The sequence below is a fragment of the Anser cygnoides genome, chromosome 3 (assembly GCF_040182565.1).
Source record: "Anser cygnoides isolate HZ-2024a breed goose chromosome 3, Taihu_goose_T2T_genome, whole genome shotgun sequence".
NCBI lineage: Eukaryota > Metazoa > Chordata > Aves > Anseriformes > Anatidae > Anser > Anser cygnoides.
The window spans coordinates 32145863-32172751 of NC_089875.1; the positions used below are offsets into that span (position 1 = coordinate 32145863).

The 26889-nt window shown below is 45.9% G+C and overlaps 1 protein-coding gene across 10 annotated transcripts in view; it reads right to left on the reverse strand.

Annotated features, from left to right (window-relative positions):
- Window positions 1–7226: 7226 nt before the first annotated feature.
- DAAM2 (dishevelled associated activator of morphogenesis 2) overlaps window positions 7227–26889 on the reverse strand; it is a 209414-nt gene continuing 189751 nt past the window's right edge. For all 10 annotated transcript variants that reach the window (XM_066993828.1, XM_048080087.2, XM_048080081.2 and 7 more), the window contains 3 exons: window positions 23260–23391; window positions 15238–15408; window positions 7227–13446 (listed from right to left, as the gene is read on the reverse strand). In XM_066993828.1, coding sequence (XP_066849929.1) covers window positions 13231–13446; window positions 15238–15408; window positions 23260–23391 — 519 coding nt within the window. In that variant the 3' untranslated portion in view covers window positions 7227–13230. The remainder of the gene's footprint in view (window positions 13447–15237; window positions 15409–23259; window positions 23392–26889) is intronic.

Sequence of the window (26889 nt, forward strand, 5' to 3'; positions counted from 1 at the left end):
CCGTATTGTCCCAGCAGCAGCAGCATGCAGTGGGAGGAAATCCACAACAAAGCCAGTAGCCAGCAGTCTGGGTAATTTTGACACCATTTGTTCTATCTAGCAGATTTTAGGTGCGTCAGAGGAAGGCCATCACAGTAAGATCTTGCTCAGACTGGAAACCCAAGAGCTTGCCCTGCTGATTCAGGGCTTCAGGGTTACAGACAGCTTATGCAACTGATGCCATGCAGGCATCTCAGAGCTGCTGGACCTGAGAGTGCAAATGGGCTCTTGCTCTGGTAAAATGGCTTTAACAGGATTTTCCAGCCAGCAAGCAAGCTTTGACAGACACACCCAGGACACTCAGCCATAAGCAACACAACTGCGTGCAGGAGGCTCTTGGCCAGCCAGACTGGGAGGGGTATTTAAACACAAGTTTCTTGCATTCATCTTTATAGCCTGCTATTTCCCCCAAGGCTCGCCGAGGATGCCTTGGAGCACATCCTTCTGGGATGTCCCAGATGCAGCAAAGGCATGGACAATAACACTTAGCCGATCGCTGGTAAACCATAGCTGTTGCAAACCTACTCCAGAGAACTCTAGCTGAACCCCAGCAGCTGGAGGCATTTTCATTTCCACTTCTCTGAGGCTGGTATTTCAAGGTGTTTTTATTTCTTTTTAATCAATGCACATGGCCAGCTCAGGAGGGGGTCGAAGTAGGGGAGGGAGGCAACGCAGCCACTGTATCTGCACAAAGTAGTTCCACATGCAAGAGAAACAGGGCTCGACTCGCTCGGTGCGTGTTTTGCAGTGCGGTTATGAGCCGTCATTCCACCTCGACAAAGCTGTTATTTATTTACTTAAAGACTTGCATTCCGTGGAAAAAGATGCCCCAAGATAGCACTGTGTTTCTAAAATTAAACCCAGCTGGCTGGAGCAGGCGAGCAAGCACTCCTGTGCTTCACCAGCAGCGGGAGCAGGGCTCCCCACGTCCCGGCCTCCCCTCCCTCACGGAGCTTGACAAGATCTCCCCGTGCCCTCAGCCAAGAGCGAGGCATCTCCCGGGGGAGCCAGGCTTGGATCGAGCACCTCACGTGAGAGCAGGGGTGCCACCACGTCCTGCAGTGTGGGACGAGGTCTTAGTTGCAGCAGTTCACTCCCTTCACCTCTCGCTCTGCTGCAGGAGAGAGGACATCCCACCAGACGCCTGACAAAAGTCTGAGTGTGGCCGGGAGAAGTCCTTTAACAATTTGTGGGAACAGGCCACATTCCTGATCCCCAATTCCTACCCAATCCTGCCAAGATCTTGCTCCAGTTCATGGGTCGCTGGGAGCTCCCTCCTTACAGCAAAGCTCATCCATCCCTCACTGCTGTAACCTAAGTTAAGAAACCTGTTTTAAACATAACCATTTATAGAAGGGAAGAGCCCAAGTGTTCCTCCACCCTGGCCTGGCACCAGCAAGAATTTCCCCTGCAGACACACTTTTGGCACCTGTTCCCCTGCGGACACACGTGCGCAGAGGCCGTGTCCACATCAGCAAGGAGCTCAATGGGGAAACGAGTACTTGGGCCTGTCGGAGCAGCTGGTGCTGGAGCTGCTGTTCAGGGGTTTTACTGAGGCCTAGATTTAGCCTCACCCCTCAGACAAGATGTCTCCACACACACACACACGTGTGGTTGCAGCTCACTGTAGGACCGGCTGGTCTCCAGTTGAGCCCCTGCACCCGTCAGGGCTGGGAGCACCTCTGAGGCATTTGGGAATCAAAGCTGCTGGGGGTGGCAGAGGCAGCTCTGTGAGGTTTGGCCCCAAACCTCACTGCTCTGTGCCTGGGGGCCCACACAGAGTGAGAGCAGAGAAGCCTAACCCAGGTCCAGAACCAGCAATGGAAGAGACAGGGATGGCTGGTGGGGGCCAAAGAGCAAGGGGAGGGGGGGAAATGGTGGAAGTGCTGGCGATGCTGGGGTGCCTGTGGAGCCACTGACTCACAGGTGCACAGAGTTCCCCCGTGGCCCAAGCACCATGCCCTGTCCTGGGCACAGGCAGGGAGCAGGGAAATGGTCCCTGGCATCCCACGCAGCTTGCTGGGACCAAGGCATGAAGAAGAGGACAGTCCTACTGCTACAGGCCTGGACTGCGACCCAGGAGGACCTGACCACAGAACTTTGGGCCAGACCAACGCGTTGTGCTTGCTAAGTCACTCAAATTATTGTTTGCAGATGGGGACACTATTCCAACCTTCCCATTGCTCCATGCACTTGGCAGCGAGCACCCATGATCAGATCTGCAGACCTGAGTGCTTTGTGTCTGACATATAACTGGAGAAGTTAATATTTGCCATCAAGTTAGCATGGTTGCTTTTAGCAGATATGACTTCTGCCCCCCAGTTTCTTTCAATTGTTTAATGAAGATTTCACCTCCCTGCCTCCTAAAGAGAAAAATCCACCTGCACTGGCAACAACCCAGGTCCCATTTCAGTGACTACAAAAGACACAGGCATTTAGTACTGGTAAAGCTCCTTGCAGAGCTGATGGGAAGTACTGGAAGAAGAAAGAAAGAAGACAACTGGCCACCACTCCTGCAAGTTCTCAGGAAAGAGCCTACTCCTCATCGGAGCTCAGCTATTTGTATGATTATGTCCACTCGCCCATAATTATACTGGTTCTGCTCTGTGCAGCACTGTCAGCCCTACTGATCCCTGTCCAAACTCCTGCTGTCTTCCTGTCTTGATTAGGATGCCAGCCCGGGTTAAAAATGAGAGAGTTAGATTGTTTCAGTATCTGATTTATCCCCTTTCTCCTCCCATCCCATTTTGGGTTTGGGATGTGCCAGTCAGCATCCCCTGGGAGAGGGTTAATCAGGAACAGATCGGCAACTGGCAGCCGCCTCACAAGGACAAGTCCCATAGCTAAGATCAAGCTGATGTCTCCCCCTTTGACCCTGGTGCAAGTCCAAGACATGCCTGCTGATGCAGCCCAGCACTGACACCCCAGGAGCTGGCACAAGATCAGCATCCAAGGCCACAGCCAGCTTGGTCCCGATGTCACATTGCCTCAGCTCTGGAGCTGCTTCTGCGGTGAGAGGCCACGTGTCCACACTGGCCCCAGAACCAGCTTCAGCTCTCCAGCTGCAGAAGTCGGTTCCTCTCTGCTAAAGGACAAGCTTTCATTCCAGAGACCAGAAGAAAGGAAGACGATTTGTTATTATTTTAAATGAGCCACATTTCACGTGCAAGAAGGTTCATACCAGGGATGATCTTCTGCAAGGGGCTCTAACCAGAGCCCAACCTCGAGCAGTTGCTACTGCCACAAAGAAAGGGCAGCAAATCCTCCTGAGGCAAGTAGCAAAGGGCCATAGTGACAAAGAAGACAAAAGGGAGGTGAAGAGGGCTCCAATGTTGAGGAGCACCAGGAGCAGAGGTTGCTTACAGCAGAACAATGCATGGCACTGAACAGTTGTTATCCTGTTTGGAAGCCCAGCAGGAAGGAAAACCCTGCCAAAAAAAACTACCTTTGGGTGTTAACCGAAATAAGAGAAGATCCAGAATTGCCTGGGAAGACAAATAGAGTCCATGTTACCTGAGGAAACTCTTGTCCAGTTAAAATCCTGAGGTACCACAGTAACCCCTCATAAATGCTTCCACTGTATCACCATGATGGCAGATGACTGGCAAAGGACTTGCTATATAACACAGTAGACATGACATTATAGATACCACTGACAGACATTTCAGCCAGACAAAAGCGTTCTTCCACATCTTGCACAGTTCGATAAGTTACGATGTCCTCTTCATACTTTTTCCTCCCCAATTTTCTGGTTGTTATTTTTCTAACTAATGTAACTACAGACACATTCTGCCTTTATGAGCACTGCAAGGACTTGCCTCGACTCTACAGTACTCCACATCTAAAATAAAGTGGGCAAAGAGCATTCCCTGGGCTCCCACATTAACTTAAGCCCAGCATTTGAGCAGTGACCCCAAGCGTTTGATGCTGTTGTGGTAGGAAAACGCAGCAGCCCTCCCCAAAGGAAAGCCCCCAGCACACCACAAACCCTCTTTGGGCCTGTGGTTGCCATAACCTAAGGCAGTGGCTGGCGTGAAGGGAAAGAGAGTCAGGACCAGCATGAAACTTACCCATCCTTTCATCAGAGGCAGTGAGGAGACAGGGAAGGTTTCTCTCACCCCCACCTCCACCACCCAGCAGGTATCTGAGCCATCTCTGAAAACAAGAGCGCAGGTGCCAGAGGCAACACACTGCAGCGCTCTGTCAGCGATTTCTGCCTCCACTTCACAGGCAGATGGGCAGGCCCGGGTGGCACGGTCACACCGACATGCTCTGTGCCAAGTAACCCCAGCTTTATAGTCCAGAGGCAGGCCTTCAGCCCAGGTGCCGTGGGTACCCCAGTGAGAGTGGGCCTGCAGGTACAGCCCAACGGCTGCAGGACCTCTGCTTGGATTTGCATTAACAGCCTTCAGGGCCTGCCTCAGTCCCTCCGACTCATACAAAGGTTCTCCAAGACCAAGGAAGAAGAAAGACTGGCTTGGAGGGACACTGGCAGCAGCACAATGAAGTGCTCAATTTAAATTTTACCATTAAAAAAAAGTCTAGAGCCACTAGTATAGATATTAGTAACTACCCAACACAGTATCTCAAGGAATAGGCCCTGTATGTGAGCCCCACAAATGATGGCATACACCAGTCATATTTGGGCAAGCAGCTTCTAAGCCCCAGCTCTGCAGAGACGTACAGCTGCCCTAGCCTAAAGCACTGAGGGTGGGCATGGAGATGCTCCCCTAGGCAGGCCAGGGGTGCCTGGCACCCCCATCCTTGCCCCAAGTGACCACAGGCAGTGGGAGACCTCAGGGAGAGGCAGTAAGCGAGCTGGAACACCTCACCACATTCATGTCATTTTTCATGCTTTGATCATGGCTGGACAGGATTGGGCTTTGTGGTTTTTTCTTCCCCCATTTGAACCAAAAGGCTCCTCCTTGTTAATTAAGCATAGGAAGAAAGAGGGGAGCTCAGCTGCAGGGGGAGAGGACAAATATTTGTCCTTAAAAAAGCAAAAGTTAACCCTTTGAAAGAATCCTTACTTGCAGAAACAGACAGACTAAAAGAAACAGATTAAAACCAGGTATGCCAAACTGACATCCTACCCTGTTTTATTCCTCCTCTGCTTCACTCCCTCATCAAAGCACATGTGAGCAAGGCATTTTGCCCTCTTAATGCATCCTTTCATTACTATCTCACGTGAAAATTCAGTCTGACAGGCTGATGGTCATACAGAAGAGCAGACCCTTCCCCCACCCCCAATACAAAGAAATCATAAGAAGTACAGAAAAAAAAAGTCAGAAGAAGACAGACAAAAGGAAAGACAGACAAAAGGACCTTTCCTCCTGGTGGGAGTCTGACCAAAGTAGAGATAAACAGCAGCTATGTCTCAGAGGCAACAGAAAGAAGCCATCACAGAAATGTGAAATAAACAAAATCTAGTACAACAACCTTGAAAACCTTCTGGGCTCTAGGAGAAGGGGAAGCAGGGGGGAAAAAGTTTTTCATTATTTTGTTTTCAAGCAATAGAAACCAGTTCCCAAAAGGCTAAGCAGATTTCTAACAGAAAATTCCCTATCTGCTACGGCAGAGATAACAGTCATCTTTGTTTAAAGAGAAGCCAAAGGTTAAAGAAAGGGGAAACCAATGAATAATAGATCCGCAGACTTTCCCAGCAAGGGAGAAGAGCTCCCCTTTTACTCCTCCTCACTGCCACTCACTCACAGCGGCTAAATCCCGATGCTAGCTTTGCTCAGAAAAAAAATTCGGGAGGCACTTACCTTGCTTCTGCGCAGTGATGACAAGGACAGGCAGGTCTATGGCCATAAGGAGAAGCGAAATGGGAAGACTGAAGGAAATTTCTGTGGGAGAGCCATCCTGTAGGGCAGGACAGCAGCCCCTTGCTGCAGGCTCCAAAACCAATCAAAATATTAAAGAAAGAAAAATCTTCTTCCTATAATTCCAGTAGGATACGTCTCTGCTCAAAGCAGAATGCAAATGCTGCTGGACTTGACCTTCAAGAAGAGGAAAAGCAATGGTCTGGCCTCCTTTACTGCAACGCAGCTGCTAGACAAGGAAAGGAGACAGGCAAGTCTCTGCATTTTCATTCTCTCTCTGCCACTCATGTCCTGCATGGATTTCAGAAACATCTCTTTGCCTCTACCTTTGCATCTGTAAAACAAGAACCTTGTAGCAAAGATTCAAAGGAAAGCCTGACTCAAATAGAGAGTCCGTTCAACAAGTACAAAACAAGAGCCTCCCCATGCAGCACTCAGAGCCCCCACCTGCTGCCCATTGGCCCTCAGCTTGTGCAAGCAATTATCCCCTGATTGCTTTTGCTCATTGCCATGGCCCTTCCCATCTGAGAGCCAGAACTAAGAGCAGGGGCTTTGTTTGAGGTCCCTGGAAGCCACGCACTGCAGGAGTATGCTGCTCAGCCAGCAAGGACCCCCATCAAAGCTAGGCACCGGCCTCGCCGGAGCTCACAGTTAAAACATCACCCCTTGATGGGCTGAAGATAAACATGAAAAGTTGTGGCTTAAGGATGAATTTTGTCAGCCAGCTATTTCTGTTATCAGAGACAGGGGGATCTGTGTGTAAATGAACCAGCTGCGTCTAAGATGAAAACGAGGTTCTGCCCTTGAGCTTCGAGGAATTCCTTGGCACATCCCTTCATTCACCCGCTTGTCAAGTGCGCACAAATTAGCCTTAGCTCTTACGTGCCTCCTGCTTGCCCTGCTGTTCTGCATCTAACTCCTCTCCCCCCTCACCTCCCGCATCTCTGAAGGCTTTAGGCCTGATGTTGGCTCTCCTGGCTTCTTTTCTTATTTAACTCCTGCCTTTGAAGCCATCCTCTCCTCCTCTCAGTCACACTCTTGCAGTGAGCTTATGGCCAGCCCTGCAGCCTTGCCTGCTGGTGTACTAGCGTGCCCACACGTGGATTATGAGCTCTTAGATAGCAGACTTTTTTTGTGTGTGTGTGTGTGTGTGAACCCCAGTGTTGCCTGTGTTGTTCCACCTTCCTGCCAGAACAACCTGTGAAGTTTCTCACCAGCTCTGCAGTGCCTTCATCACCTGAAGAGCTACAAGCTCTTGACCAAAGAGAAAGACCCAGAGCCAAGCAAAAAAAGTATACCCAGACTCCAACTTATCTTTTAAGACTTTCCAGCAAAAGCACAGAAAATGCAACTACAAAGAAATTACTGAGACACAGTGGGGGCAATATATCTTTAATTTTTTTGGCTTTTTTTTTTTTAGTATTACAGTATATTCTTATAAAAAGATACAGATAAAAAGGACACTACAGGATTTGTACATTTAATTCACTTATAGTCTTAAACTGACTAAGAAATGAGGATACGCCAAGGCATTACAGCAGCATGCAGCCTCCCACTCAGTAAGCAGCACTGTACTTTGCAGCTCAGCAGGCAGGGGCACCTCCCAAAATGACCTGCAAGTTTCAAGCTGAGCAGGCTTGCAGGGGTGGAGGGTGCCTGAAGATGGAGATGGTTTGGAAGGGAGAAATGTTGCGTGTGGTACCTGGTGTCCCTTTACAACCTAAAACTGTGAAGGCTTCTAAAGAGCCTTTTCAGGGGGAAGCATAAAGATGGGGAGGGAGGGGTAGGTTGCGAATGGCACGCCATAGAGGCTTTTCTAGATGAGCTGAGTGAGAGCTCCTAGCAGTGGACAGCTGAAAGGACTTTTGCAAAAGCCCTTCACAAGCTCTGTGGAACATCTTGTGAACAGCCAAAGCTGTTTAAAGGGGAGTTTTGATCCAGATGCTGCTATGAATTATGCTGGTGTAAACACAGAGCAACTTGTACTGGGTATACTGAATCTATTTTACACTAACACCAGTAACAGAAGACTCTGGATTGGAAGATCTATTGAGCATCCAGACCCTCTTTAGAAATGAGGTGCCATAACACCTTTCTAAACTAATGGCACCCTTCTCAGCAGGCACAGTGAGCATAATCTGGCCAGCTTTAGGAGATTCTGGTCATCAAAACTACTACTTAGAGTACCGGATGGCTTTAATACGAACAACTAGGTCTATGTTTTTAGTTAGCCAAATTGTGTTACCCAGATTGGCTTCTTCATCCTTTAATAACAGAAGTAAAGGTGGCCAATGGTGGCTAACTCTCTGGATGGCAGGCAACCAGAAATCTCCCAAGTCCAGTACAGAAGCCAAGCAGCCATCGCTAAACGTGTAGTGACTGCTAGAGATTTAATGGGTACAAAACTAATCTGACAAAACATTTTCTTTACCTGGATAATCTCAGGAGGTGGAGTTGAGGAGGAAAGAGGGAAAGTAGCAAAAATCCTTCTTCCTTGGCCTTGAAGATGGGAAGGAATCTTAGCTCTGAGCTAAGATTCTCTCAAAGCTTCTCTGGCATTACAGGCAGAATTTGGGCTGAGGGTTGAAGTTTGAGCTAGCAGCTGTGCAGTTTAGCTCCTCTTAATCTTCTGGCCATAACTGATGACAAGAAATAAAGTTTTTGTTTGTTTGTTTGTTGTTTCCTTTAGGAAGTGTTGTAAAATAACCCACCTGCATCAGTTCACCACATGTGTTAAAAGCCAGGCTTTCCCAGGTCGAGTATCACTGGGGCAGAGTGATTACGATGAAAGCAAAAGGGAAGTTTTTCCTTCACTCCCTTCCCACACCAAGGCTGCTCACACACAGCCCCTCACCGGGCTCAGCTTGCTGCCGAATAGCCACACCGGCTGTCTCGCTGGTGTAATGCCCTGGCACGGTCTCAATAGTCTTTGCTGTAATGCAGCGTATACATACAAACATAGCAAACTAAAATAAGGCAAAATAAATAGAGGTGTCAGATTTACAGGTTCCCCTTAGAGATTCCTAAAACCTTTTTTTTTTTTAAAAAAAAAAATCATTTAACCCCCAAACAAAAAAGAAAAAAACAACAAAACAACCAACCCAGAAACAAAACTGCATATATCATGTACATCATCAACTGTACAACTGATTTCCTTTCCCGCTCAAAGAAACTCCTGACACAAGCTTCTCCATGCAACCCAGCTCAGAGTGCGAGCTTTCCTTAAAAAGAGGAAAGATTCAGCCAGTGGGGCTGACCATTATGGAAACACCTGCCCCACAGTTCTCCAACAGGGCCCCTCATGATTCCTTTCCCTTCCTCAGACACTGTGAACACATTACAGAAAAGCTTCTGAAGGATGCTCAAGTTGTCTCTCTAGTGGGGAGTCTCTCACCCCTGAACGTTGGTCCTGCTTCTGCTCTTGTAGGGAACCGGTGCCCAGACGATAGCTATGCTGCACAGCATGGAAGGGCCTCGCTGCCCTGAAGTCACTTTACCTTGTAGTGTTGCCAGAGACTTATGACCAACTGAGAAGAGTGACACAGACCAAAGGGAGTGTGGTGTGTGTGTAGGGGAGTTCTGCAGTCTTTTCTGGGGTCATCCTAATGCAATCTGCTTAAGAACAGTGCAGAAACACACAGGTAAATGAGGGAGCACTAAACCTCTGCGGACAAGATTTGGAGAATTAGAAAGTACCTCCTCTTCTAGGTGTGAAGAACTTCATCATAAAGTTAGCAACAACTACACTTCTGTAGGAAGAGTAACGCAGAACAAGCCCTCGGTTATAACCTTCTGTTACACTTTTCTTCCTCCTCTACTTATTTCCAAAGACAGAGTGATTTCCATGTAAAATGCTGGTGCTAGGCACAGCTGCAAGGACAACAGCAGACTTTGGTTCTTCTTCGGCTCTCAGAGTGCGAGGAAGAGGTTTTGCCTCAGTGTTACACCTCCTGACTGCTTGCCATACCTGCTCAGGCTGTGTTAGCACCAGAAGACAAGGAATAAGATTTTCCTGTCTTCTTCAGCGCTAAGCAACTCTACCACAACCGCATATGAAGAACAGAGCATAGCTGCACTCACGGCACCCAAGGGACTAGAAGCAAGGACAAACTTGGCTTCAGAAAAAATCTGAAGCCAGGCCCTAGAGCAGAGCCAACTTTTTCCTTATCTCCTGTGTGGCCAGCCCCATCTCATATGGTAGACATATTAATGGGCCTCTCTGCCTGTCACCACTTCAATGAAATAACTGCTTGCCTCAGTGAGTAATCAAATGCTTTTCATGAACATTCACCATGGAGTGCACAGCCAGGGGAGACTGTTTAGCACGCTGAAAGAAGCCTTCAGCCACCATCACAGATTCAAACCAAACGTCTGGGGCTGTGGAGTGCTAGGAAAGCTGAGCTGCAATGAATCAGGGGTATGGCTCTGGGCTGTCTGTCAGTCCCACTAATGTATCCCACAGCTGATTTACAGGAGTTACACAATCTCTTACTACTTGTGTATGAATCGAGGAGGTGGCAAAGCTACAGCAGCTTTCTTTGACTCTGTCAGTGTGGCTGGAGCGCCGCGTACCACCACACAACTTTTCAAATCAGGACCAAACTGTGTACACGAACGGGCAGAGGGCTTAGTGCTCTCCCTGCTTTGCTACATCTGTGGCCTGGCAAAGTGACTTCAGTTGCAAAAAGCACACCACAAACCTGGTTTGAAAAATACCGGCGGGGGGGGGGGGGGGAATGCTGTATTTATATTCAAAGGTTTTGCCCTGAGCTGTTTCTTCTCTAACAGCACTGCCACGCTGACAGCCTGCCTTATCAAACAAGTACCTGGGGAGCAAGCAAGCAGCCGTAAGTTCAACAGAGCCACAGGTCACATCTTCTTGCACCAGGGCTGACCTTGGCACTATACCTGAACTTCTGGGTGAGTCCTAAAACCAAGGAGAACAAAGAGGGGAAAAATCTACAATGTCCTAATCCCTAAAAACATCATCTTTGGAATTCAGGGATTATCAAAATCTAAACTCAACTGTATACCAATTTGGCACATATTATCACCTCTCATATGGCTTACATGGCATAGGTTATATGGCATGCTTTAAAACAAGACAAACAAAACAGGGCTGGGATATAGCATGTCTACTTCGGGGAGCAGCAAGGAGCTTGTTAATATAATTTACAAGAGACATTTCTAAAAATCCATTTTGTAATTTAAAATAAAAATGATTAAAAAAGTGAGAGTTTTTCTTAAACTTTCAAAAACCTTTAAGAAATACAGTCTTTCTTCTACAAGGTGCTTGTGTCCGCTGCAATGGATATTGCTGTTAATGGCTAATCCCAGAAGGGGAGTGGGATAGTAAGGGAGGAGAATGCACCCAGCTCTTGTAAGATACCAGCTCTTTACGATGAGTATTATACAGAGGCGCGGCAGTCTGGAATGTCGTAAATAGGGAAATTCTGGGGTGGGAGACTCAAAATTCAGTAAACAATGAAACATTAGAGTTTTAAAATTCTGACTTTTTTGCTTCTTTCCATAGTTTACATAATTACTTTAGTGTTCAGAAAACCACCGCAGTTGGTTTCTCCAATATTGGTAGTGTGTAATACTGATCAGGCAGCGTGCATGGCAGAGGAAGTTCTGTTCTGCAGACTCAGTGCAGAGCCTGAGGTTACGTGACATTCAGAGAAAAAAAATCAAACCAAATGATTAAAGTGACTGACGGAGCTTTTTTCACTTCCCTGGGATTCCTTGACATTTGGCGCTGTTTACTATTGATGCATAGTTTGTATGTGGTGGGCCCCTCTTCTCAAACGTTTTTGTTTTCTGCTTGTCTAGGAGGAAGAATCCATCACCATTTTTTTCTTTTCCCTCTCCAGGGAAGATAATCAAAAAGGAAGACAAGATTTTTTTTTTTTAAAAAAAAAAAAAGGTCACAACAGCCCGCATAATCCAGTCCCTTTCCTAGAGCCATGAAGATGCACCAAATTCATAATTCAGTCCTCTTCTTGGGGTCCTCTGCTTTTTCACTGTGCGCTTCATACGTGTAGCTTAAATGCAAATTTCTTTTTCTTCTTATGAATTCACCCATTTCCAAAGCCTGCTCGGCTTACACAATTTTGTGTCCTCCTGAAAAAAGTTCTGTTTTCCTTACAGGACCTTCCATTGGTTCATGCGAAGTAATCCCTTCTAAATGGAACAGGCCACGGTCTCCACAGCTCTCCTTTGACACCATTTATATCCTACTAAATTATGTGATTCCCCTAGGTAGGAGTGGGGTGTGTGCAGTGAAGGTCAGCCTGTTAACAGAAAGTCCAGTCCATCCCAACAGCAATTGCAGCTAGCATCAAGTGGAAAAGAAATCCCGTTTCTTGCAGCTTGTGACCCCATTTGCTTTTTGCCACTTGCAACCTGTGGATGACACTAGGGAGCTCCCGGTTTCCATTGGGCTCCACTAAGAAACCTTGCACAAACAGATGAGAAATGTTCAGCTGTTTCCTTCCCACCCTCCAGCAATTACAAGAGGCTCCACAATCATCTAGGTGTAACTCCAACCTGGCAGTGGCATAGTTTTCTAAACAAAAGCCAGAGCTTCTTTCCTAAAAGAGACATTTCATCGCTTTGAGGCTCCACCATCGACAGGTTCCAGAAAATTGTTTCTAGAAAAGCAGAATCCAACAGACTTCTGCAAAATGTTTTATGTTGATCCTGATTCTTGAATTCCATTTTCTTCCAGAACCAATTACTTCCTTCTGAGCATCACTTGCATTGGACAGTGTAGGTCACACAAAAATACTATACAGAACATGGTATCAAAAGCATTTTTCAGGCTCTTATCAATGGCTTATAAAAATCCAATTCAGGGAGGGAACTTGTAACCTCTAAAACCACATCTTGACAAGCCCCCGAAGGCCAGTCTATATCTTGAAGAAGCGACAGGTGTTTACAGAGCTGTTCTGAAATTCGTCTTGCTTATTATCAGCAAGATGGAGATCGTAGCACATTTTTACTTTGGCACACAGAAAATTATCTTTCTCCAGCTGCGAGGCAGTCTGCAAGGCCCAAGTACTTTCTGTCATCACCATGAGGCCTTTGATGACACAATAAACTCCCAGAAGCAAATCTGTCAGCTCTGCATGGCCCAGTCACAGACCCTGCTGGCTCCACAGAGGCACTTTTATAATGGTTCAAATTAGGAGCACAGAGGGGGGATGAGAGGAAAGCTGATCATGGAAAGGTAACGTCTCTAGCCACAGACCAAAGAAATCCTTTGGGGCAGCTGTCAGCCAGGAGCCATCACACACATCCATCTTCCTTGTTTTGCACTTTTTCATCACCTTCTTTCGGTTGATTATTTTTCTTTCTCTTGTAATTAATAATTTAGCTTTGTCACCACCCGCTCCCGGCTTGAATCTAAGCCTTGGTTCCCCGAACGCTTGCGGTTACGCTTGAGCTTGGATAAGTCTTTGTCAAAGACTTCACCCGACCTTAATGCTGACACCAGGTCATCAAACTCCCCGGTCTCTTCAGAGATGCTTCCTGCTTTCGCTTTCTTTTGTCGCCTCTCTTTTTCCCTTTGCTCTTTCAGCTGTGGAGAAAGACAGAGTTTTAGGATTAGCTTACCAAGATGCCAGATCGCTACATACACTTCGTTAAGGAGTGGCTAAGATGTGTCAGTTTAGGAAAAAAAAAAAAAAAAAAGAATCAGGATCCTATCCACAAGGCCATCACCTACGCCAAGGGCAACAGATGAGCACGGTGGGCTTCCCTTCTTCTGCAGAGGTGAGCAGAGAGCAGGAGAGATGAGGAATGAGTAGCATCTTTGTTTGCCACACAAAGCATTACCATCCCGCAGCGAAAAGGACACATGGTAGCACCTACTGTGCTCACAGTACCTAATGTGGTGAGTTTAAAGTTAGTCTGATGTGTCTGCACAAACCAGTCACTACTATAGTCACAAACAGCTCTGCACTTAGGGCATGGGCAGCTACATTCAGACAGGCAGAAAGGTCACAATCCTGCAGAAGGAGGAAAGTAAGAAGGGAAAAACATCAGAGAGCCACAGGCTAAACATAACAGAAAAGGAAAATTGTGTGAGATATCAAAACGTCAACAGAAACCCATGAAACAAATCATGTACGAATGTTGCAGCGGTGGGAATAAGGAACATTGCTTCGGCTCTGGAAAGAGAAACTGGTTATAAATAGAGCAATGAAACAGAACTACTGATTTTACAAAAAAAAATGGATAAGTCTCACTGTCAAGGTGATGCCCTCAGTCTCCCTAGGTAGCACCAGGGAGCTCAGTTATCCCCCACACTGCTCAGCTCCAAGATTAGTGGAAATGCCAAGGCATCAATATGTGCTCCAGTCCCATGTTGCAGGATAATTCTTCTCATAAGCAAACTGCAACCTCTCTTGGTGCATCAGGCCTACTAAAGCATCCTAGTGCTTTAACAGACACTTTCTAGACTGGCTGAAAGGGAATTTGAGCCTAAGTCTTGGCATTTTATCCCTATGTCCAATGGTACCAGGAAGCCTGTTGGCATCCTAGAGTTTTACCTCTCACCTCTTCTGAAAGGAACAAAAAGCTGCTTTTGGCACAGCAAACATCTGAAGTAGCAATGCCCCTCAGCGAGGCCTGGGGCCGTGGCAGCAGCCAGGGTTAGAGCACTGGCAAGGTGGAAGGAGGCAGGGGAACACTAGGCTGTTCTCATCCCCAGGAAAGCCTGAGGTCAGAGGGGGTGGCTGGTTCACACAAACCTCTGGGGGTATACTCATCAGGCTCCCAGCAGCAAAATTGATGCACAGAAGCTCGCTCGCCACATCAAGGGCAAACACATCCCCAGTAATCAAGGCGTTAAGGCCATCCAGAGAGAAACACTGCCAGTGCAGGCTCCAGCAGGCGCCAGGGCATTTGCTGTGTCACCATTCACTGTCAGGGGACAAGCACACAGCAGATGATGATAGAGTCTGAGTGGAAGCTGACCAGCTGGCAGGACGAAGGGAGACCTGGCTCCAAGAGCTTTAGCACAGCCTGAAAACAAGACAGTCTGGCACCGGGCAGTGGCAGCACCATCTTGCAAATTGCCTTGGCAGAAAAGGTAGGGCTAGATTTGGGTACCTGAACCCAAAGAAGAGAAATTTAGAAGCAAAATTTTGCAAATTTACTTTTTTTTTTTGTCAGCTTCTGAAAGCTGACAGGACATCCAGCAGGAAAATGCCATTGCTTGTGAGGAGAAGGATGGCAAATAGAGGTGGCAAGGAGAAGAACATAAAACAGTAACAGGAATGAGCACTGGAATTGGGTGCCTTCAATCTTTCTCTTGAGACATGAACAGGTGATGAAAAGAAACCCCTTCCTGTGCCCAGGTTCTCACCATAGCCTCCATGCGTGCCCTGCGCTCCTCCTCTTCCTTTTTCTTCCTCATATTCTCCAGATCTTGCTTTGCCTCTGCAAACGACTGCAAGAAAGTGTCGAAGATGCCAAAAAATTCATCTGGCTGCATCTTGCCCTCATTCTCTCCAAAATGCTTCAGTGCCTTGGCGTACTGTCAAGGGGGCAGAAAACACAAGAGCAACAATTAGGCAGGCAGTCCAGTGAAGACAGCAAGGAAAGCTTATGCGTAACCACACTGGTAATTCAATACCCCCGGAACATTCATGTGGTGAGCAGAAACTCCTCCCCCAGCCAGCAAGAAAAATGCCTCTCATTATGGCAGGTGCCTCTGTCCTGAAGAATCTGCTCTCATGGGTATCCTTTGGGCAACACAGGGCAATGGTGCTGGAGAGCACCATCTATCCCACTGATGCCAAAAAAATGTTCAGTGCCTGAGGGGGATGGCACAATTTCAGAGGGTGCCCGTCTGGCTACAGCTGTGGGACAGCAGGGGCATGAAAGGCAGTGAGCTAACTGGAGAACAACTACCAATGTAGCCCAGCCTTTCACCTCCCACCTTCCCTTTCCCCCTCAAATCCACTTTAAAAGGGCTGAATTTAGAGGTTTTGAGAAATAATGTTATAGCCTATCCTTTCGGGAGCCTTTTGCCATGTTATCCATCACTCTGCAGTTCTGAGTCCATGTTGCCTGGGAGAGGAGACTGTGGACAGGCATGGCATGAGAGAGGGGCAAGAAAAGCAGCCAGGGCTCCCGGGCAGACTTAAAAGAGAGTGAATACATCACAAGTGGCTTTTATTTTAAAAGGCAAATGTTGAGGCTGCAGGATGCGTGTGGAGGGAGCCAACTGGCAGGACTTCAGTCACAGGGCAGTCCTGATCTGGATGTGGTAAATTCACAGCAACCCCTGGCTCCTGGACGTCAGTCCTGCAGTACCCGTACTCTGTTCATCACTCCCTCCTGCTCACAAATCTGCCTCTGTACTCACCAAAATGCACTCAACTGCATGCATAAATAGTCTGTCTACAGCACATATGCACTAGCTCTTACATAACTGTACACATCCCTAAACTGCATCATTGTCCTTCACTCACACACCTCCGTGCTGCATCAGGCAGCACCAGCATCACACTCCTGATACCGCTGGTGCCCTGGTGCACGACTGCCCTGGCCTTCCCTGCTCGCACCTTCAGGCACCACCACTGAGAAGGAGAGCAACCTCACAGACATCCACGGCCACCAGACCAAACCCCAACTCTCCCAGGCTATGGACTGACTTCAGATTATCTTGTGTGTGTGCTCAGCTCGTACTAACACAGCCCAGCTTCCCTTCCCTTAGGTAGGTACTCTTGCAGAATGGAAAAGAGTAAGAACAGTTCAGGCTCAGCTCCCAAGCACAACATGAGTTTGGAAGCAGGACTTATAAACCCCTCTGGCCCTGTACCAGGTGAAGTACAAACAATGTCTCCCAGTCAACTGCAGGGGGAAGAAATCTCCAAGGAAAACAGCTTCCTTCTGGCACAGCGCGAGAGATTCAGCATCTCCCCTCCTCTGCTTTCCCTGCCAGGCCCACGAGGCAGTTTGAAGCACTAGCTTCTTTTTTTCCTTAAAAAAGGCTGTGTTCTCAGCCAGAAACAAAGAAACCCAAAGTTTCTGAAAATGAAAAGAAAAAAAAAAAGTGTTGGAAGAAATGCAAATTGCTTTGAGCTACAAAACATGGCAGGAGTTGAAGGAAGCACTACAACAGCAGCAAGTCATGGAGGGACTTCAGGGTTTGGTAACAGCAACAGATTACTTCTCTGTTTAACTCCTTTTCCCTGAAACCTCTGAAGACAAATGCATGCACGTATGCACACCTACTCCCTCTCCCTCAGTTTCTCTCTCTATATTTATTCTATATATAATATATACATAGTCAAATATTCAGGGAACTGCAGCAGATTCACAGTAATACACAGTGACCAGCACTAGCTTTTCAGCAGAGAAAATACAGGCTGTGAATACCACAAACAGCATAACGTATCTCCATGTACCGTATTTTGTTGGCTTGCCTACACCAGTGTGGCCATCAGCCAGGGAATTGGAGACACCAGAGAAAGACTTGAGTGGTACACAGGCTTTGCCACTGGTGCCTAAGCACCTACAGAGCACCTACAGCTTAGTGTTGCTCATGGGAGATGTGCTACTTGGAATATCTTCCCTCTTAATTTGTGGTTAACCCCTGTGAAAATTGAAAATAAGGCCCAAATTAAGAGCAGTGACTGCAGCTGCCAGCTAGGAGGAAGGCTTGTCCACCTCCTGGGAAGCCTGAAGATCAGTGTTAGCCCAGAGGAGATAGCTATTGTACCAGTGGTGCACCATTTCTCTTCCCTCAGCTCCTCAACCCTGCTGTGCACAGCGAAGGTGAGTGCTGGGGTCTGCAGGAGTTGAGCTGGTTTGAGCCTGTGGGTGCTGGTTTCCTGGTCTTTTAGGGACGCTGAGGGTTGAAGAGGAAAAGGTCCTTGCCTGGGGCTCTTAGACCCTACATACACAGAAGTCTCCATTAGAGGGTGGTGTTGTCTGCAAATGTTCTTCATGTGGCCTGTCACCCAACTACCAGCACCAACTAATTCTTGTCGCACTGGAAGAGAGGTTTTTGACACTGCCTCCCCAAAACCGCCCAGAGGAGGAACAGTGTTGGTGTGCTGAAAGGGCCCAGCACTCTGGGTGCTGTGGTCTCTGAGCAGCAGCAGGGAGGATGAATCCTGAGAACAGCCTGACTTTGGCGCCCAGTTACACGGCTTAGCAGATCACAGTCATTTATGGTAAAGCAGCGAAAGATGAAAGGTAAAAATCCATGAGCTAGATGTACCAAAATAACTGCAGTAGAAAAATCTGCAGTTCAATGAAGTAAACATTTTCCCTCTTTCTCTGCTGCCTCCAGAAAGACGTGACAGGTCAGAGGGAGACAGGACAGGAGATCCAGCTCCAGTTGCCAGCTCAGCCCATGATGTGGCTTGGGAGCTCATTTTCCTCTCTAAGCCTCTACTTTCTCCATTTGTTAAAGAACAGAAAACGTTGCTCCACAAATCTGATACAGGACAAAGAAAAAACCCTCAGTGGTTCACAGCAATAGGGTGCGACATTTATTCAGTGCACTACTGTAAAGAGAGCCACACGGTCTTTTCACTGCTTACACTCCAACAGACCCCTCTGTTTTTATTCCTTCTTCTGTTTCCCTGTAGCTCTGGTGCTGCCATCACATGTGCTTTTACAAGGTACCGGTGGTGGGACGAGGGGCAGTGTGCAGCTGGAGGCAGCATCCCTAGCCCTGGAGCCAAGCCCAGGCTCCGAGCTGCACGCCAGGGCTCACAATGTCCTGCCTGGCTCAGGGCATTGCAGGTAGAGCAGCGTGGCACAGTACAAGCAGCAAATTCCCTGCATAACGGTACCCAGTTTTGGGTGGGCTGTGAAAACCAGAGCTCAGTCCCCAAGCACGCTCAGCGCTTCCCAGAATTTGGTGACGTGCTGTAGTATCACAGGGAGCGGTCTTTGAAACTTGCGTATTCCTCAAGTCATTTGGGGACAGATGACATGGGCAAAAGCAAGATGGAAAACTGTGTTTCAGCAGGTTTTCCACTGTAATACAGGCTGGTATCTCCTTTTTTTTTTTTTCATTAAAAAATTCATTTCCACACCATAAGGGCCCCCCCAAGCTCCATGATATAACAGGTCCACGAGCTCAGTGCCAGCTCTGCTTCCTCTGCCAAACTTTCCACTGAATTCATCCCCTTGCCAAAGCAAATCGTTTAGACAGTTGTTTATTTTAAAAAGCCATTTTAGCAAGGAGAGGGAAAGCGGGACAGCAGCATGCACACTCTCTGCTGTGCTTGCCAACGAAATGTTAAACAGTGGCAGAAGAGCTCTGGAAACGGCAGGAACAGGGCTCTGGGAGGAGGAGGAAAAACAGCCATGATAAAAATTTCCTGCTGTCTGTGCTGTCCGCTATCAAGGGAGAAGCCAACACAAAAATGAATTATACCATGCAACATGAACTGTCTTCCCCAGAACAGTAATCCCAAGTTTGCTGTTACAAAGAATCCAACCCTGTACCAAGGCAGTTCAAATAAATGTCTGTTCTCTTTACGGGACAGATTCAGATCAGTTAATGGAAAGAAACCTGCTGGTTTCAGGCAGGTCTATGTCCAGCTCTCTTTGCAACTTCATGCTCTAAAAGGATTCCTCCAGAAGATCAACAGTGACTCTGGAAGCCCCAAAGCCTATATACAAGTGCTATAAACATTTCCAATATGCTAGATACCGACCTGCCCTGAAGCATCTGCGGTCCTAATCACAAGAGCTACGCAATCTGGTCACCAAATGGCTGTTTCTGATGGCAGGCTGTGGTGCCTGCCCGTGCCTTTGGAACACACCCTGCCCTGACATCCTCCGTCTCCGTCCTGATCCCTACCTCCTCTGCCAGCCGCAAAGGCTGACAGAAAATAACAGTCCCCCAAATGAATGACCGAGGTGCACAGCCTGTAACTGGCACTCGGAGCACAGTATTTGCATGTGCTTCAACACATTCTGCCATTAATGGCTACTTTCTGAAATGGATTTTGGCTTTCACTGCCTTGCTGCTCTTCAAAACAGTTAATGCATGTGCTAAGCTTATTAAAAGCATGCACGGAGTCTGAACTTTGGTCTCCACAATGATAAACACAAACACCTTGCCTGCCTGGGATTAGCTGTCATGTGAAAGTCTGGAGATGGACATTTTTCCTACCCTTCTCATCAGCCTTGCCCACGCTGTGGCCCCTGAATGAAAATTCACAAAATGAAACCCTGGATGGGAGGATGCTGTTTGTCTCCCTGGGCATTTTCATTGCTTCCCCACAAGAAGCACAGGGAAGAATTTTCACAAACAAAATTTAACCCCATTCTGTTGTTTTCTGATGTGAAAAATCAGTGTTTTCATCTGCTCAAGCATGTAAAAACTGGTGAAAGATTCCAGGGCAGAATTTCACTTTCTTCTGCCCCCACCTTCCAGTTTTATGGGAAATGGCAGAAAACATTATCCCTTGATCTAATCTATATATTCTCTTATAAAGTGGTATTGGAAGTAAAAAAAAAAAAAATCACACAAAAAGAACAAGAACCAGCTGTGCTGGGGTGCCTATTTAAAGAGTCGGTCTAAGTTTTCAATCACTTTTTAACCAAGCCATCTGTTTACAGCATGAAGATAAGTATAGTTACAAAGCTTCCTCTGCAAAAACGGGTGCCTGCATCTGACAATCTGGCTCTTTAAATTTTAAATACCACTTCTTTTCTGTGACTACTAACAGTAAATAGTCCCATTTCAGCATAAAGGCCAAAAAAAGTACTGAATGGTATTGTGAAATATATCCTTTACAGAGAAGGTCAGCACCACACCTTAGTAATGGGCTGTTTCCAGAACTTCAATACTGAAATTACTTTTGCCAGTACTAAAGATATTTCAAAAATAAAAAGCTTCCCAGGTTTGAAAAGATAATTTGTATTGTTTTAAGTCCCAGCTGAGGAAACATGGCTCTGATTAGCTCATGGCAGTCAATTAGCCACATCTATATTTAGAAAGATATCCAACTCCAGCTGTTAAAACTAGGGCTTCATTATTATTAATAAATCTGTGAACTAGACCAATTCTTCCTGGGCCCCTTTAAATATTTTTAAAAGTCTTCCCTCTGCCACTACTTTTTTTTTTTTTTTGTTTTATTATTATTAGCTTTGCTTTCAGAAATGAAAAAAGAACAGAATAATCAGATGTCTCAGTCCCTCTCTTCCTTTAATTGGCTAGTTGGAGTAGGTTTCCATGGTAAGAAAAAAGCTCCTGATTCAACAAACACAGAGAGCCCACTGAGAATGGAAGATGTTATAGGCTTTGCAAAGCACATCTGGTTTGTTGAAAATTTCCAGCTTTTTTTTTTTTTTTTTTTTTTTTTAAGAAAAAGAAGAAAAAGAGGAAGAAGGGAGGGGAAAAATAATATGAGGCAAACATGAGAAATAGCTCAGCATTGGTAAGGACAGACAGTTCCCTTTCAGGAGTCCAAAAGCAGCTTATTGCCAGTGGAAGAAGGAAAGCCATAGGTTGAGCAGAAGTTGGAAGAGCATGTGTTCAAACATAGTAAGGGTGTGTGAGGAGAGGTAGAGAAACATTTCCTAAGCGTGTTATAGTCATTAAAGTAAAACATCTCTTTTCGTCAAGGGCTTTATGTTGGCTATGTCTAAAAAAACTGTGCAACAACTTCCAGACATATAGGTCCATGTGCAGGGAGACTCTCTGGTTATTCTTAAAGCAAAAGAATACATTTTTCCTGCAACTGATCAAAAGTTGCATTACTGTGCTGGATGTGTACCACTTTCTGGGTCTTAGCCCATAACTGACCTTGTAAACAAATCACATTGGGCTTTAAGCCATAGCGTGTCAAAAGAAAGGTCCACCTCTATCTATAACATCAAACCAAAAGCCAAGGACAGAGTGCATTCACTTGCAGAAATGGAACTGTAATGAAATTGAAAATGTACCCAATCATAAAATGGAAGCCTCCAAACCATAGAGAACTGTGTTTTCCCCAGTAAATTCAGTGGAGGCATGGAATGCAAAATACTGCTTTTGTGATTATAAAGGAAGCATGGTGTGAACATTATTCTGCTGGAAGTGGTTTGAACATTCTCAAGCAACACGACAACAATGAAAAAATTAGGCACATTATTCTCCACAAAATGCCCTTACAACATTAGCAAGTGTTATACTGCTCAGCTTTGTCTTCAAAGCGAAGTAATCACTACTGCCCCACTGGCATTTGCCAGGATAGCTAGCTCTAGCTGAGACCCTGTGGCTCCCGTTGTTTGCAGCTGGGAGTCAATATCACCAAGAGTATCAATATCACCACAGCAAGGAAATGCTTTTGAATTGCAGAATGGCATTACTGAAGAGTGATTGGATGAGTGAGGACTCTTACTGTCCACATCCTTGGCCTGTATTTTGCCTATCCTTCAAAATCTAAGGCCTACCAACCCAAAGGCACAGGTTTCATTAACAATGCAACAGGTCCCTTAACACTGCTATGTATCCCTGCAAGGTCTGACACCAGCCGTGGAAACAACTTGATCCAAAAGAAATAACACATTTGCTTCATAAAGCCAAGCACTTTTAATATGCCAGCCAACAGGGGTAGATTTGCCATTACATACCGTTTACTTTAGAACTTGCTCTTCTCTAAACATTTTCATATGCTTATGATCTTTTCCTATGAATTCTTCCTCATTCAACTGAGAGACAGAGAGGTTTAGTGCCAGATTCCAATCATCGGCAAAGAGCAAGCACCTCCTTAGCTGTACAAATCTGGTAATGGAGGTGCAGACAGTGGAAGTACAACACGATCACAGCAGCACCTGAAGAGTAACACACCGGGTACTGGCTCTGTGAGAAGGATCCAAGAAGGTCTGACAAACCATGCATGTTTGGGATCTCTGTGCTTGCAATCAAATACAAGCAGAAACAGAGAAGTGCAAGTGGAAAAGATTGGGTATTCAACATTATCAAACTACCCAGAGGTGCACTTTTAAAGGAAAAAAATGAAGTCCAAACAGCCCCAGTTGAATGAGCAGGATGGGATGAAGTCTGAAGCAGAAGTTAAAAGATATCAGTTCTGTATCTGATCACCAAAGGACCTGGTTTTGAGATACTGGTTAAAAGGCTGTCCCTTCAACACCACAGCAGCGTCCTGGTATCCTGGCATGGACATTGCCATCACAGTTCTCTGTCACACCCAGATAATGTTAAGGAAGACTAACAAAATGGGGGCAAGTACACTGAACCTTCTTTTAATCTTAAAATGTGTTCTAAATTGCTATACACCAGATTAGGAAAAGACGAAAACTTCAGCCTAAAACATGTTCAGTGTCTATTATAGTTTTCGCTATATGCCCAGCATCTGAAATTGCTGCTACCATTTTAATGCGTGTTTTCAAAAGGTATTCATACCTTGTCTCTAGCCTCGTTGAGAAGGTCTTCTAACTCTGAGAAGCTGAAACTGGCCACAGTGATGAAATCACTCATGACGGGAACAAACCTGTCCCCTGATTCCCGTATGCGTCTCTTCTGATAATCCAGCTCCTGAAAGAGAAGTAAGAGATATAGACAGGCAAACATCAAGTAGCAAGAGAATTAGGATTTTTTAATTGTGAGTTTCCCTGCAACTTTTCTTTGCATGGTGGCTCAAAAGACTGTATACTCGGGGAAATATGTACGTGTGCATAATCTATAGGTTATGGTTCCTAGCTCTGGATCTTCCCTTTAGTTCTCTGATAAGCACTGTCTGGACAGTGGTGATTCTCCTACAGAAGAACATAAAGATATCTGGTACAACATTTGCCAGCACACTGCTAAATAGTAAGCATTTGCTTGGATGTCACAAAAGTCATGGAGTTATAAACTGTGGCTATTGTGATAAGATTTATAGGACAAAACAAAACAGAACATAATCCCGTAGGAAACTAAGCTCTATTTATCTGCTACTCAATAAATAAATAAATAAAATTCTTTCTTTCTGGCTCAGGTTTTTTAGTGTTAAACCAAGCTTATCCATGTTACTACTTCTTGTACTCTATTCACCATGCTTGAGGCACTGAAAAAGCTACAGAACTTCTCAAAATGACTAAACTATAGTAAGACTGGCACTCTCCCATGCCTGTGCTCAGCTTGTGTGCAGTTGACAGTCTCATGGGGACAATGAAATGGTAATCTGGTACTCAGCTTTATTCTCAGCTGAATAATCAGTGGGAATGATAAAGTCTTGATTTCTCTGTAGGGAAAACCAGCATGAAACAGCAGGTCAAGTTATGATCTGACCTTCTGTTCCGTTTGGAAAAAATATTTTCGTACTGGCTGCAACTTCAGCTACATGTATGTTTGGTGCTCTCTGTCATTGGTCATCAAAATATTGTTTCACAGAGCCAAATGAGTGGGTTTATAAGAATCTATGCAGAGAAACACCTTGGGATTTGCTCTACAGCACTGATGAATGCAAAGAATGACATTGGCTATCAACAATGTAAAATCAGATGTGACATCTATTCTCTTCTGATGTGAGTTGGAAAGAGAATGTAACCGCTACAAAGAAAGACCACAAGGTAGAAAAGTGACAGGAAAAACAATGAGTAGGTGACTGGAGAACAGTCCATGTTAAAGAAGTGCTACCTTCCCTGATTTATATTACATCCTCTTCTCCACTGGTTTTCCTAATACACCATCAGGGATTGTCCCAGGAGCACTATTCAGTTACATCACTTTGCAGTGCATTGCCTCTATGCTACAAGCGCTCTGAATTGGACCTTAGAAGTAAAGGAAATGTCACTTCACATGCTTCTGAGAATTACTCATATTTTTTTCAGCCATAGTTTCTCATTCTAATTTTTAAGTTAATTTTAGCTGAAAGTTGCTCTACTTGTCCCTCACCCTTTTCTAGCCCCCTCTGCTCCTTAAGCAGGTAAGTATAATAGTTTTGTTATCTTACTCACACTGTTGAAAACTACGGCACTTGGGACTGTTACTGGAGAGCAATGTGTTTCAAAGTAAAATTAAGATTAGATGGTCTATTCTTCAATTTCAAATCCAGTCCTTCCCTGCAGAGTAATTCTTCCAAATTAAGAAAACCCATAAAAGTAACCAGCATGATTATGTAATCAACCCAAGAGCAATGCCAGAGAATAAGAAACTCCTCTGTGTCTTCTAGAAATGGCCTCTACTAGTCATAACAGCACGACCACAAGTTAGCGCTGCCCTTGGTGGTCTGGGCTGCTGGATCTCTGGAGGTATGAAATGATTCAGTCATGGCAGGGGCTTCTCAAGTGGCGGTCATGATCTCCTTGTTGTGTGAGAGAAGGGCTCCGCTGACAGAATTCATTTCTGATTTGGAGAAGAGCAAGAACTACTTAGCTGTTCTTCTGGGAGCATCCTATGCAAAGGCAATAGCTGTCTTGACAAAGGAATGTATCTTATTTTTACAAAAAAGCTGCAAGTCCATGAAAATTAAGGGTTAATAGTACCTTTAAGAACATCTGACTGTGAAACTATTTTTAGCTTTCTATTCTTAAGGGGCCTTGAAGAAACTTCTCAGTCACTGGAGCCAAGGCTGTGGTGAGAACACACTGGACTGGAATCAAGAATCGCACCTTCCCCTCCTCCCCCTTCCACCTGACAGCGATCTCTTATTGCTGCTATAGTGCCGCTTTTTGCATGCCAGAAAACCGCGAATTGAGCAAGCAGACTGGGAGGTGCTGGCAGCCCCAGATGATAAATACCATGGCAAAAAGAGTGAGGGGGGAAGACAGTGATTGAATGGGAAGAGAGATTGCCCATTGAACCCATGTATAGGAAAGAGAAGAAAAATTGCCTGCAAAGGGAAAAGGACAAATAACCCAATCACAGACAGTACAACAGAAGTAGGTACTCACATTTCAACAGGGGGGAATTGCCTGCCCCAGCCAAAACTGGGCCTCTCTTCAAGTCATGAACTTTATGTCAGCCTTCGCTTTACAGGTACTTTTAATTCCCAGACATGGCTCCCTGCAAATGCAGCAGTATCTCTTCCCATTGCTGCTTTCCTCTTACCCCAACAACCCAGAAATAAGGGTTGGAAGATTTGCCTTTTCCCAGGAGGATCACTGGCTAATTAGACGATGAACTGCTGGAGACAGCCAGAGAGCCTGGTAGGCCACTGGTAGGCCCCACAGCCCTTTCTCTATCCCCAGGATCCAAACCAAACTCAGGCCAGGTAAAAGGAAAATGAAGTCGTCACTGCCTGTCTCAAAGCAGATATGGGGGACTGGAGAGTCCTGGTTTAGTTTCTTCTAGATAGGTAACCATTTCACAGAAACCACCCAATGTGATTCCCCAAAAGTGGTCCCTTTGCCAGCAGTCCCGCAGCAGGAGCTGCAGACAAACAGCTAAGGCAACAGAGGACATCTGCTAGAAGACAGAATACTCCTCTAGGACAGTGCTAAGGACCCATGCCTGGCACATATGGAAGAAAGTCACGCATTAAAACTGCTGCTGTTACCAGTATTGCCCCCACTGAGACACTGGAGGCATTCAGTCAGCCATCTGGAATGCTCCACTAGCATTACACTGTCTTGATTTTAAAAAGTCAAGTGAAACATAGCTTCCTGAAGACAGAGGGACACTGAAAAGTGTGGCTAAAGAAACCCTGGTTGAAAAGGCAAGAAACAGCTAACCACTGGAAGGACCTTCTTGGCTTCCAAAGACCTCTGTCTTGTCTCTCTTCAGCATTACCTGTGCCTCAGTATATCCAACAGGCAAGAGGTGCCAGCACCAAACTGAACATATGGGTTTGTTCCTTGTAGAAACAGAGATTTCTGTTCTTAGGGGCAGAGCATATTTATTTGCGCAGATAATGGGAGATGTTAAGAGACAGAGAGAAAAGAGTAATGTTGGTGTTTAATCTTTATTTTCTCAAGCATTTTGTGAACACTATTTTGCTACGTACCATGTCAGCCTTTGTGAGAGGTAGGTATTTAACTGCCATATAGACCTTCATAGAGATGAGGCAAACACATGAGACTCTTCAAAGCCACACATATACGTCAATGGCAT